General features: G+C 36.2%; 1 protein-coding gene across 2 annotated transcripts in view; it reads right to left on the bottom strand.

The window, feature by feature from the left end:
- csf1ra (colony stimulating factor 1 receptor, a) overlaps nucleotides 1-11,346 on the bottom strand; it is a 30,161-nt gene extending 18,815 nt beyond the window's left edge. The window contains exons 1-9 of one of the 2 annotated variants that reach the window (XM_077247347.1): nucleotides 11,090-11,346; nucleotides 9,853-10,000; nucleotides 6,489-6,770; nucleotides 5,710-5,997; nucleotides 4,657-4,793; nucleotides 4,068-4,230; nucleotides 1,514-1,715; nucleotides 1,221-1,336; nucleotides 307-418 (exon numbers count right to left, since the gene is read on the bottom strand). In XM_077247347.1, coding sequence (XP_077103462.1) covers nucleotides 307-418; nucleotides 1,221-1,336; nucleotides 1,514-1,715; nucleotides 4,068-4,230; nucleotides 4,657-4,793; nucleotides 5,710-5,997; nucleotides 6,489-6,770; nucleotides 9,853-9,901 — 1,349 coding nt within the window. In that variant the 5' untranslated portion in view covers nucleotides 9,902-10,000; nucleotides 11,090-11,346. The remainder of the gene's footprint in view (nucleotides 1-306; nucleotides 419-1,220; nucleotides 1,337-1,513; nucleotides 1,716-4,067; nucleotides 4,231-4,656; nucleotides 4,794-5,709; nucleotides 5,998-6,488; nucleotides 6,771-9,852; nucleotides 10,001-11,089) is intronic. The other variant, XM_077247348.1, reaches the window with a different exon arrangement.
- Between the last annotated feature and the right edge of the window lie 1,300 nt (nucleotides 11,347-12,646).

A 12,646-nucleotide genomic window follows, 5' to 3' on the forward strand; every position in this document is an offset into this window, starting at 1 on the left:
TAGATATTTTAAATAATAATAATTAATAATTCTTTAGATTTATATAGCGCTTTTCTTGGCACTCAAAGTGCTTTACATAGAAGGGGGGATTCTCCTCAACCACCTCCAATAAAATATATTAAATTTGGTAGCAAGTTTCACTTCTGTAATTGGAAGCATTTCTGAGTATCTTGTTGAAGATAACTAATGAATCATTCACAATAAAATCCCAAATGTATATTTCGAAAGCAAAGTGGCTTGATTTTGACATAACTGCACAGCAGTGTCAGTATTTTTTAGATGTGTAATAAAGAGGCAAACACGCACGTGGTTCTGCTTCCTGCGCACTGGTACCAGAGGATACTGGGAGCTGGATATCCATAAGATCTACACGTCAGAGTCGTGACATTCTCCCATCTCACCGTCGCAACGGGTTTCTCTGTCAAACAAAATGAGCTTGAATATCTCAGACGGGAGTTTTGTTGCTGCTTTGACTTGATTTCTTCCCAGGAAGGTTCTGGGTTCAAACTTCCGTTCTATTAGTTGTGTTGAATACACAGAGAATAATTTTATTCCTCAGGGTTTTTTTGTGTTGCACTTGTGATTGCCCAAATATACACTGCACTACAGTCCTTTCCTGTACAACTTTATATGAAATACTCTACCTGTCAAAAGTTTTGAATTATTACTTCTAATGTTTTTGAAAGAAGTCTCTTGATGCTCACCAAAGCTGCCAAATTTATTTCTTACCAAAGTTGATGAAAAATACAGTAAAAATTTGAATATTGTGAAATATTATTACAATTTAAAATTGTTTTCCATTTGAATATATTTTAAAATGTAATTTTTTCCTGTGATCAAAGCTGAATTTTCAGCATTATTACTCCAGTCTTCAGTGTCACATGATCCTTCAGAAATCATTCTGCTAAAAAATGTATAAAAAATCTTAATTATTCCAAACGTTTGACCAGTAGTGTATATTTACTCCTGCCACAAGCATTTGCATGGACATGTGAAATTGATTTTTTTTTTTTTACAGACAGACAATAAATAAATTGGTGATTAAAAGCAAAAATGAAAAAAAAAAAATTTAACACACATTTTTTATTCATTCAAGTGCTTAAACAAAATTACAAGCTTCATGTCTAGTGTCTGTTTGGTACTGAATGGGGGGAAAATGTACACACACACACACACACACTTGGATGATGTGCAGACGTAAACAGGCTCACTGTACTTACTGTACATTTTGATATCAAAAGTAATGGAGGCATTTTTCATGCTGCTGTTCACATGGAGTGTGTAGCTGCCGATCTCCTGGAAGTTCAGTCTCCTGAGGAACAGCAGCGCCTCGTACCTACACATTCACAAACCCTGAGCTCAATATATCCCAACAATCACAGGCGGCCTATGAAGATGTGAATCTGGTATGTGTGAAAATTAATCTGGCTAGCAATGGTTGATAATTGCATTTGGCTATACATTGTCATTTATTTAAGAGAATTTATTCACTAAATGTGTTCTTTCTACTGACCTGTCGTTGTAGTTGTAAAACCTGTTCTCTGGGAGTGAGGCATTGTGGGATGTTGGAGTCTCCCAGTGGTGTGAGGTCAGAGGAGGATACGCTTCGATCAGAACAGCGAGATCCACGTCGTCCCCTTCGTTCACCTCGAGGGACAGACCGCGGTGAGTGAGTTTGGAAGAGAGCTTCGGGGAGAGATGAATGTACGGCTCGTCTGTCACAAATCGAAAGGTGGTTTAATAGTTTTACAGACACCAAACAACACCAACTCCTAGTTTTCACGTGACGACACTCCCTTATAGAAATGAGCCAGCCAGTTATTTTCAATAGGTTTGTATTATCACACAGTCAGTGATATTAAAAGACCAGCAAATGAACCCAGAATATAAACATGACGTGCAGTGTCTCTAAAGCGCCTTTCCATAGAAAACCATTATAAAGAAAACGCTTAAAGGGTTAGTTCACCCAAAAATGAAAATGATGTCATTAATGACTCACCCTCATGTCGCTCCAAGCCCGTAAGACCTCCGTTCATCTTCAGAACACAGTTTAAGCTATTTTAGATTTAGTCCGAGAGCTTTCTGTCCCTCCATTGAAAATCTATGTACGGTATACTGTCCTTGTCCAGAAAGGAAATAAAGACATCATCAAAGTAGTCCATGTGACCTCAGTGGGTTAGTTTTGGTCCAAAAATAACAAAAACTACCCACTCCCACTCCCAGATACACGTCAGCAGCATCTTACGTCAGCAGCATCACTGCGGACTCGTGAACGCGGATCCCCAACAGAACCGGAAGACAATACAATGCTGAATAAAGTCGTCGTTTTTGTTATTTTTGGACCAAAGTGTATTTCCGATGCTTCAAAACATTCTAACTAACCCACTGATGTCACATGGACTACTTTGATGATGTCTTTATTTCCTTTCTGGACAAGGACAGTATACCGTTCATACATTTTCAATGGAGGGACAGAAAGCTCTCGGACCAAATCTAAAATACCTTAAACTGTGTTCTGAAGATGAACGGAGGTCTTACGAGCTTGGAGCGACATGAGGGTGAGTCATTAATGACATCATTTTCATTTTTGGGTGAACTAACCCTTTAACCATTTAGTGTTGTTCATATTCTGGGCTGAACTGCAAGCCTGTTTATAGTATTGGACATCAATAAGCTGTATACTGAATTTGATCCTTTAATATCAGTGTACATTAAGGCACTTTAAGTGTTTTTCACACTAAGCCTTTTAGATGCAGAACTATTGAAATGCTGCAGCTGTTGATTTATATGGATAGTACCCAATACTGTTCACAGGGTCTAGTTTTTTCTTTTGTGAAAGAAAGTGAAAGTGACACGTGATGGCCAAGTATGGTAACCCATACTTGGAATTTGACCTCTGCATTTAACCCATCCAAGTAAGTGCACACACATTAGGAGCAGAGTAGTGAGTAGTGAACACACACACACTGCAAACGTGGATACACACACCCGGAGCAGCGGGCAGCCTTGAGTGGCGCCCGGGGAGCGATTGGGGGTTAGGTGCCTTGCTCAAGGACACCTCAGTCATATTCCTGCTGGTACTGGAATTGAACCAGCAACCTTTGGGTCACCAGTCCAACTCTGCTATCATTAGGCCATGACTGCCCAACATTTTGAGATGTGATCAAAATATTCTAAACAAAAATGGATGTTGTGCCCTCCAGTGCCCAGTTTCACAGACAAGGCTTAAAGGGTAAGTTCGGCGTTTTACAAGGAAAGCCCTGTTTTAAGATCGTTTCTGATTAAATCGAACGGTTAAGATTAAAATTTGGACACATGCTGCTGTCCCGAGAATTTTAGGTTTTTGTGTTAGCACCTATACAATGGTTTCATAGGTGCCTTGGAACAATCATTCATATAAACGCATTAAACTTTAGTTTACAAAGACATGAAACTCACTGATATGCCCACGCAAAAATCGCTGCAAAAGAAGCTTTCCAACAGGTTTTATCGTAGTTTTTGGAAGAATGGAACCTGTTGGAAAGCTTCTTTTGCATAGATTTTTGCGTGAGCATATCAGTGAACACCCCAGACCACCCGGTGACTTTCATGTCTTTGTAAACTAAAGTTTAATGCGTTTATATGAATGATTGTTCCAAGGGACCTATGAAACCATTGTATAGGTGGGGGGGTGCTAACACAAAAACCTAAAATTCTCGGGACAGCAGGATTTGTCCAAATTTTAATCTTAACCGTTCGATTTCATCAGAAACGATCTTAAAACAGGGCTTTACTTGTAAAACGCCGAACTTACCCTTTAAGGCCAGTCGCAGACTAAAATGCATGTTTGAATATAATAAAAATGTAAATCTTAAAATATGTCACTGCTATTGTTTTGTCTCAATATGCACACCAGAATTTTTTTTTTTTTTTTTCTCCCAGAGGCACCTTTATAAAGGCTACTTAAATGTCCTAATTTTACTAAGGACTTCTCCTGGCTTAATCTAAGCCCTGTCTGTGAAACCAGGCCCAGGTCTCTGTGTCAGTCACATGACGGAAAACTAGTACATATCAAGCATGATTCTCACCCACGACCAGCAGTTGTGTGGTGGAGCTGTTGGCTCCGGCCTCGTTCTGGCCCGTACACGTGATGTTGCCAGAATCAGACAGCTGAACAGCCGGGATGTTCAAGATGCTCTCGATGGCCAAACGATCCCCCTGCATCTTTGAGTTCTCTTCTGCTCGAGGCAGCTGGGAATGAGAATAACAACATTACTGGACTCTTTACACGCTTAAAGAAGTCTCTTCTGCTCACAAAGGCTTCATTTATTGTAATGTAATTTTGTGAAATATTACTACCAATTAAAATGCCTGTTTTCTATTCAAATATATTTTAAAATGTAATTTTTTACTGTGGAAACTAAGATAAAGCACGATTTCAGGATTCTTAGATGAATACAAAGTAAAAAAATACAGAATTTATATGAAATGGAAATCTTTTGCAACGTTATAAATGTCTTTACTGTTGCTTTTGAATAATACAATTGTTTCCCAAAAATGTGCGAGTTAAAAAAAATTGACCATTGGCTTTTTAGTCAATTGAAAGAGGCCTGACATGTATCATTAAACGTATTTTACCCAGAATCAGACATGAGTCCAGAGTTTCAAAGGTCATACCTTTCTAGTGGAGTGTGTCCATGTGACGTTGTAGTAAAAGTCTGGGTTATTTGTGGAGCAAATGATCCGAAAGCTCTCTCCCACCAGTTTCACATACTCGTTTCTCCTCAGGAACACGTACGGTGGAAAACGTAACCCTGATTAAAAAGTACAGCAGAGATATTAAATGAGTGTTAAATTTTGTTACAATTCTGATGTACTGAATGTTGCACATCAGGGATTCCCATACGCTTTTGCAATTTGGTGCAGATTAAGATGAAATTCTGATAGCTTTTAATGTAAATCAATGAGATATTTTTAACATTATAGCAGACTACATATATAATATGTATATCTATAATTTCTTTTTCAAATTATACATTTTAAATGTATTTGTTTATTTTAATTTTTATGATTTAATAAATGATTAGCTTTTTATCAACTCCAAGTTGGGAAACCCTGTTTTACATTATTCATTTAGCATTAAGAATAAATTAAAACATTTGGAATTTTGTGATTTTTACACGTTTCATCTTTGGAACAGTTTGTGAAATCACAAAATTCCAAAATGTATTCATTTATTCTTATTCTTAAAATCTGGAGCTAGCTAGATGTAATATTTTGGAAGTAATTTTGCTTCTCAAATCAATGTATCTTGATATAAAATAAATGTATATAGAAATTTGGACTGAAAAACAAGACAAAAAAACTTAGTTAAAATTTAAAATGAGTAAGCACCGTGTAACGGTCACGTTGTGTTTTATGGCCATCTGAGTTCAAATGAGAACTGCGCATGTGCGTAGAGTTTCCGTTAGTATTTGACAAGTTTGACTCTCTTTGTATTCTTTCTTTTATTTCCTTTTATATTGTGACCAGAGTTGGATGTTTGTTTGTATACTTTTACTCACTCGATCCCCATGTATGCGGACGAGTGTGAAGTTTAAGTACTTTTATTAAATGCGGGGAAAATACGCCACCTCTCGTCTCTCGTGCATCTTCTCCTCCGACACCTATTGTTTTTCTCTGGGCAACATCCTAACTTTGCGTTACAACAGCATCTTAAATAAAACTCACTTTGCCTGATGTTTATTTTGAATATCTTTGACACTCTCTCAACCCCTCCAATTTTTGCGCTGCAAATGTAGTCGGCGGTGAATCCGGGCTGAACGTTGCGAATCAGGACACCTTTCCTGGGGTCGAAGGTCACGTTCATGCCGTAAGGTATCGCTGAGCCGTTCTCCATGCGGAACATGAACTCCGTGGCGTCGGGGTCGGTCAGAAGACACGGGAGCAACAGATCTTCACCTTCTTTCCGCACAAGTGGCCGAATTAAACCCGGGGAAACGAAGAGAACTTCGGGATCTGGAACAACACAGATGCGGTTTCACATGTTACTGAACATTCAACTTCACCAGTGACCAGATCTTTAACCACTACACCACAACTACTCTTGTGACGTCCATTACAAATATCCAAAAATCTGACAATAATCTCGGTTATCCCTTTGAATTAAGTTTACTTTTCTGATCCCATTGGCAGAATTTTTTTTCTTGTTTTAAGCATAAAACTAACCTCATTTTGATAAATTTTTCACAAAGCCAGACTTAATATCTCAAGTCATTTTGCTTCTCAAGTAAATGTATCTTGATTTAAAGGGATAGTTCACCAAAAAATGAAAATTCTTTCATAATTTACTCACCCTCAAGTTGTTCTGTATATGGTCAACTATCCCTTTTATATATATATATATATATATATATATATATATATATATTTTTTTTTTTTTTGTGTCTGTGTGTTCATTTATAAAGTGTTAAGTTGAGAAGTAGACATTAAAGAGATCGTTCACTCACCCCTGACAAACACATGAACAGAAGACGACACGTTTGAGTAATTTCCGTTCGTATAATTGCACTTGTATGTTCTTGTAATGTCCGGCGTGGCTTTATCCACTCGGAAACTCTGGATATTTCCGACATCTTTGGAGAAGTATTGTTTGAATTTGGTCAGTCGGGGATGCCACGTCACTGGGCCGTCGCCCTCACAGATCAAATGAAGAAGAGAGCCGGAGCTGACAATCACATCAGAACCGGCCAGAGCGCCAGAGTTCAGTCTGATCCGCGGTTCAGACAAACCTGCCAATCAAAATGCAGAAGATACATAATATTCAAAATGGAACAGTTTAATAAACCTCTTTGATACATCAAGCTTTTATGGCTCATATAGTATGATATTGAGAACATGAAGCTCATACTTGAGGATAAAAAGACAGCTCGGCCCAAACTGAGCAAAACTATGCAATTTGGTGCAAAATTAAGATGAAATTCTGATAGCTTGTAATATAAATCAATGAGATCTTTATAACATAATAACCAACTACCTACATTAAATCATATAAATATCAGTCGTCACTCTATATCTCCAATAATGAGTGTAAAGTATCACTCAGACAACAGAAGGCATGTAGTAGATCGTGTGCAACGGGTTTTTCAGCAAAGTCTTGATCATGTTGATCATTTAGAGGCCTTAGAAATGTGTGTATCAAATATGGCTCTATAGAGTTTCAAGTTTGTTTCAGATGTTACTCCAAAAAAGAAAATAAGATTTATATATTTAGATCTATAGAAATAAACGACGAGAGCTTTTTTCGTCATATTGCAACAATGGATGTTGCATGACTCAGAATAATGACCTTTCTTGACCCGTGATTAACCCAGATGTCCTTGACCTTTAAACAGATTACTGAAACTCCCCCATCTAACAAACCCCATCAAACGCTACAACTTTACACTCAGTTCAGATTCCCACAGCATTAAATAAATAAATAACTAAAAAATTATTCTTTTGAAATGGTATGAACTCAACTTGATCAAACTTCCATCAATGATTCAGTTCCTGTTTATTTCTGTGAATCTGCTGAAACAATATGTATCGTTTAAAGCACTACAGAAAGAAATAAAGCTGACTTGATTTGAATTTAGCACAAGGCCTTTTTGAAACACTAGTGTACTGCATACTGCACACTATATACTGCATACTGTTTTTATAAAGTATGTGAAACAGTAAACTGTAGAAGTGTTTTATTTTGAAATTCATCTAGATTCACCTGCAATGAAACCACAAAACTACAAGTGTAAATCAACTGTTTGCAGATAACTAGTTTTCTGGTTTTCACACAAAATCTGACCACTGATATTATATATATATATATATATCCTGGTTTACAAAACTCTCAAAAAAAACTTTAGTTTAGGGTCCAATTCTCACTATTAACTAGTTGGTTAGTTATCAGCATTAGTATTACTAGGATATATTATTGACTGTTTATTAGTACGTATAAAGCAGATATTAATGGCTTATTCTGCATAATCATATTCTACATACCTTAAAATCCTACCCAATACCTAAACTTAACAACTACCTTACTAACTATTATAAGTAGTAATTAAGAGTTTACTGAGGCAAAAATCGTGGTTAATAATTAGTGAGAATTGGACCCTAATCTAAAGTGCAACCAAATTCTCTTTTAAAATTGTCAGATTATGACATGTTTCTTTGTAACTGAAACACAGAGCATCCTTCCTGCTCTCTGTACTGCAGATCTCTCTTGAAACGCTGATGGTCACATCGATGAGAAAAGCTTCATTTGAATGTGTTGATATGAGGGGTAAAGTAATGAGAAGAGAAATGAAAGCAGTGTGTGCGTGTGTGTGTGTGTTCAGTGAGAGAACATGATGAAGAGTCAGTGATCCTGCGCAATCAGCCTCAAACATCCTGATCCTTCTCTCACTTCTGCTTTCCTCATTAACGCATGAACTGGAATGTTAAAGATCTGCATGTCTAACAATAAAACACTGTCTCTTTCCATCATTTATTGGGCAAAAGCCTTTTTGTGTGTGTGTGTGTTTTATTTAAACTCATTTCAGTGAGAATTTAACATCAATTAACAACTAGTAATTTACCATCTGCACCTTCTTGAAAAGCAGTTGTTTGGGAGTTCACTGCAAAAAAACATGTTCTTCCTCATTTTTTTGTCTTGTTTTCTAGCGCAAATATCAAAACAGTTTAAATCAAGATACATTTACTCGAGATGCAAAATGACTTCAGATATAGTGTGCTAAATTCACACTCTCAAAAATAAAGGTTTTCGCAGTGATGCCATTGAAGAACCACTTTTGGTTCCCCAAATAATCTTTTGGATAAAAAGACATTTTAGTAATCTGAAGAATCTTTTGTTGAATAGAAAGATTTCATGGATGTTAAAGGTTCTTCATGGAACCATAAATGCCAATAAAGAACCATTATTTTTAATATAATGTTTATATTATATCCTGTTTATGCTTAAAACAAGAACAAATATCTGCCAATAGGGTAAGAAAAATAAATGTTTATTCAAAGGGAAAACACTCTTCCCCCCTGATTCCTTATTCAGATATTTGTTCTTAATTAATCATGAAGGTCATTTAATTTAGAGCAATTTATATATATATATATATATATATATATATATATATATATATATATATATATATATATATATATATATATTTTGCATCCCAAGTAAATTGATCTTGATTTAAGAATGTTTTTGAATATTTGTACTGGGACAAAAATACTGAGTAAGTGCACACTTCAGTCTAATTATCAAAAGCTACAGTAAACCAAAATCCATCAGCGCTGGTCACATTACACGAACAATCAATAGACAACATTTCAAATTCACCTCAGAACCGGTTTCATCCACAATTGTGTGAGAAACATCGAGGAACAAGAACCGGTTCACATCAATACAAAAACAAACCAAGATTATTCATACGGCCTCAAACATTTTGGAAAACGAGCTGCCTTTTCATAGTTTTATGAAGATTTAATGGAGATCTCAGTTCCGTCTCATTTAAAAAAAAAATTTGTCTCAGATGTTTCTACTAAAATTGCTTATAAGAAACAAACACGAGTCAAAAGCATGTATATAAGAGATATTAAATGAATGGAGAAAGCATATCAGATCAATTGATGAGGAATGTATGAGTTCATATTATGACTTCTAAATACAGAGTTTGGAATCTCTGTATATTTGAGCAAAGTTTGAGAAATTTTTCAGATCTCTTCTGCAAATGTGAGATTATGACTTTTGACAGGAGAAACATCTGAGAAGTAAGAAATAATACATTTTTTCTTTCCTGCTGCATACATTATTGTAAATGTTGAGACTCTTACCCTGAGCTGGACCGAACAGGATCCCACAGACGAACAGGACCGCAAACATCTCCGAGCGACTCCTGTTCAACAGTTTATCAGTCTTCAGTGTCTCAGAGCAAATAAGGACTGATCCTTTGGTCCGTCAACACAGACTTCTCATTTCTGTCTGGCAGGATGTGACAACGAGGGACATTAGCTGATTGAGCAATAATCCTAAGAAACAGTCATCGTCCCACAGGTGGGAAGTTTACAATATTTAAAACTATAATATCTTAGTAAAAACCTAAAGTAATATTGCCTAACGTATCATTTGAAAGCTTTTATTTGGTGGCTGTTTTCTAAATTAAATTACAGAGGAGCAGTAATTTACCAATTTGCAACATGAATATTTCATAGGTCTATATTCCAAAGCATTCTTGAATTACAACCATTTAAGTTTGGATAGTGATTTTTATGTCTATGCGGAAAAAAGAGGGGGGACTTTAGCTTCACAAACATTTTGTGAAGCTAAAGTCTATTGGTGTGTACAAAAACGATATGATCATTCATCAAAATCTAAAATAATACCAATTACGCAAAATCACTGCAAAAAATTATTTTCTTGCTCAGAATGTTTGTCTTGTTTTCCAGTACAAATATCTAAATATTCTTAAATCAAGATGCATTTATTTGAGAAACAAATTAACTTAAGATTTTAAGTACTATTTTCTAAAAAATTGCCAAATTTTAGTTTATGCTTAAAACAATTGTACAATATCTCTCAATAGGGTCAAAAAAATAAACTTAATTCAAAGGGACCTCATTGGCAGATATTTTAGACTAGAGCATAAACTCACTAAATGTTGGTATTTTCAGAAAATAAAACTTAACATCTTAAGTTATTTTGCTTCTCAAATAAATGCATCTTGATTTAAGAATGTTTAGATATTTGCACTGTAAAACAAGACAAAAATAATGTGGAAGAACATCATTTTTGCAGTTGAGAAACAAAATGACAAGATAGGCCTAATAGGTCTTGCTTTCTGAAAAGGAAAAGCAAGTTTAGTTTCCTTGTTTTAAAATAAACTTAATCTTTTAAGCACAAACTCACTTAATTTTGATAATTTGATCAGAAAACACAACTTAATATTGTATTGTGCATCTAAAGTGTGTATCTTGATTTTAAGAACATTGAGATATTTTTACTGAAAAAGACAAAAAACTAAATACTACGAATTTTTTTTTGAAGTGCAACAAAAAACAAAGGTTCGTTTACCTGAGTGTCAGTGAAGCTCTAAAGATCCAGATCAAACCTTCTGCTGCGTGTCCTGATAATCTCCAATCTGAAGCTCAACGGGCCTCGAACGGTCACACTCCTACAAACCGGCAGCACTGCGGTACTCAACTGAAACCAATGTGGTTCCTGAACACTGAGAACTGCGGGAGTTATGGAAGTGTCCGTGACCTCTTGAACAAAACCATCCAGTGTTCAGGCAGCCTCATGATCAGCGTGGTGAACATCAGTGTTTACATGTGAAAAACAGGCCATCAACAGCTTCTTTTAATATCACATGAAGAAAGACTGCAGCTGTATTTGCCTAAGATCAGTGGATAATTGATTTTGTTCACTTTATGGATTTTGCCTGTTGCTTTTGTTTGGACTACGATGGTTTGAAAGAGGAAAAAGGCCTACACGATTTTTTAGAGCACTCAGATCTTAGTACTTAAAGGTCTTCAGGATCTATATAATCTGATTTCAGTATATCATACTGATGACAAACCAATATTTTCCCTCTGATATTTGCCTAAAACATAACAGTATTAGTTTGACAAGAGGTTTTGTTCATTTCCAGCAGTTATTTATGTATACTTTCTATATTACATAATATACACTCACCGGCCACTTTATGTACACCTGTTCAACTACTTGTTAACGCAAATATCTAATTAGCCAATCACATTGCAGCAACTCAATGTACTTAGGCATGTAGTCATGCATGATCTGCTGAAATTGGAGCATCAGAATGGAGAAGAAAGTTGATTTAAGTGATTTTGAACATGACATGGTTGTTGGTCTGAGTATTTCAGAAACCTCTGATCTACACTCTAATAATTGCGGGGTTGTTTAACTGAACTTTGGGTAAAATATGGACAAACCCAGCCGTTGGGTTAATTTTTACATTACATTTTAACCCAACATTTGGGTTTGTCCATATTTGACCCAAAATTGGGTTAAAACAAGCCAGCATTTTTTAGAGTGTACTGGGATTTTCACACACAATCATCTCTAGGGTTTACAGACAATGGCCAAAAAAAGAGAAAATATCCAGTGAGCGTCAGTTCTGTATGTGAAAATGCCTTCTTGATGTCAGAGGAGAATGACCAGACTAGTTCAGCTAAAGGCAACAGTGACTCAAAAAACCACTCGCTACAACCGAAGTCTACAGAAGAGCATCTCTGAACACACAACATGTTGAAGCTTGAAGCAGACGAGCTACAGCAGCAGAAGACCAACAGCAAACTGAGGCTGCGATTCACACTCGCTCACCAACATTAGACAATAGAAGATTGGAAAAGTGTTGCCTGGAGTCTCGATTTCTGCTTCAGCATTCAGATGGTCGGGTCAGAATTTGGTGTAAACAACAATAAAGCACGGATCCTGCCGTGTATCAGCGGTTCAGGCTGCTGGTAGTGTAATCATGTGGAGATATTTTCTTGGCACACTTTGAGCCTCTTATGACCAATTGAGCATCGTTTAAACGCCACAGCCGACCTGAGTATTGTTGCTGATCATGTCCATCCCTTTATCACCACAGTTATTTCCAACGCTATC

Source organism: Siphateles boraxobius, unplaced genomic scaffold (assembly GCF_051911475.1).
Source record: "Siphateles boraxobius isolate OS27281-9 unplaced genomic scaffold, OSU_SipBor_1 3, whole genome shotgun sequence".
Lineage (NCBI taxonomy): Eukaryota > Metazoa > Chordata > Actinopteri > Cypriniformes > Leuciscidae > Siphateles > Siphateles boraxobius.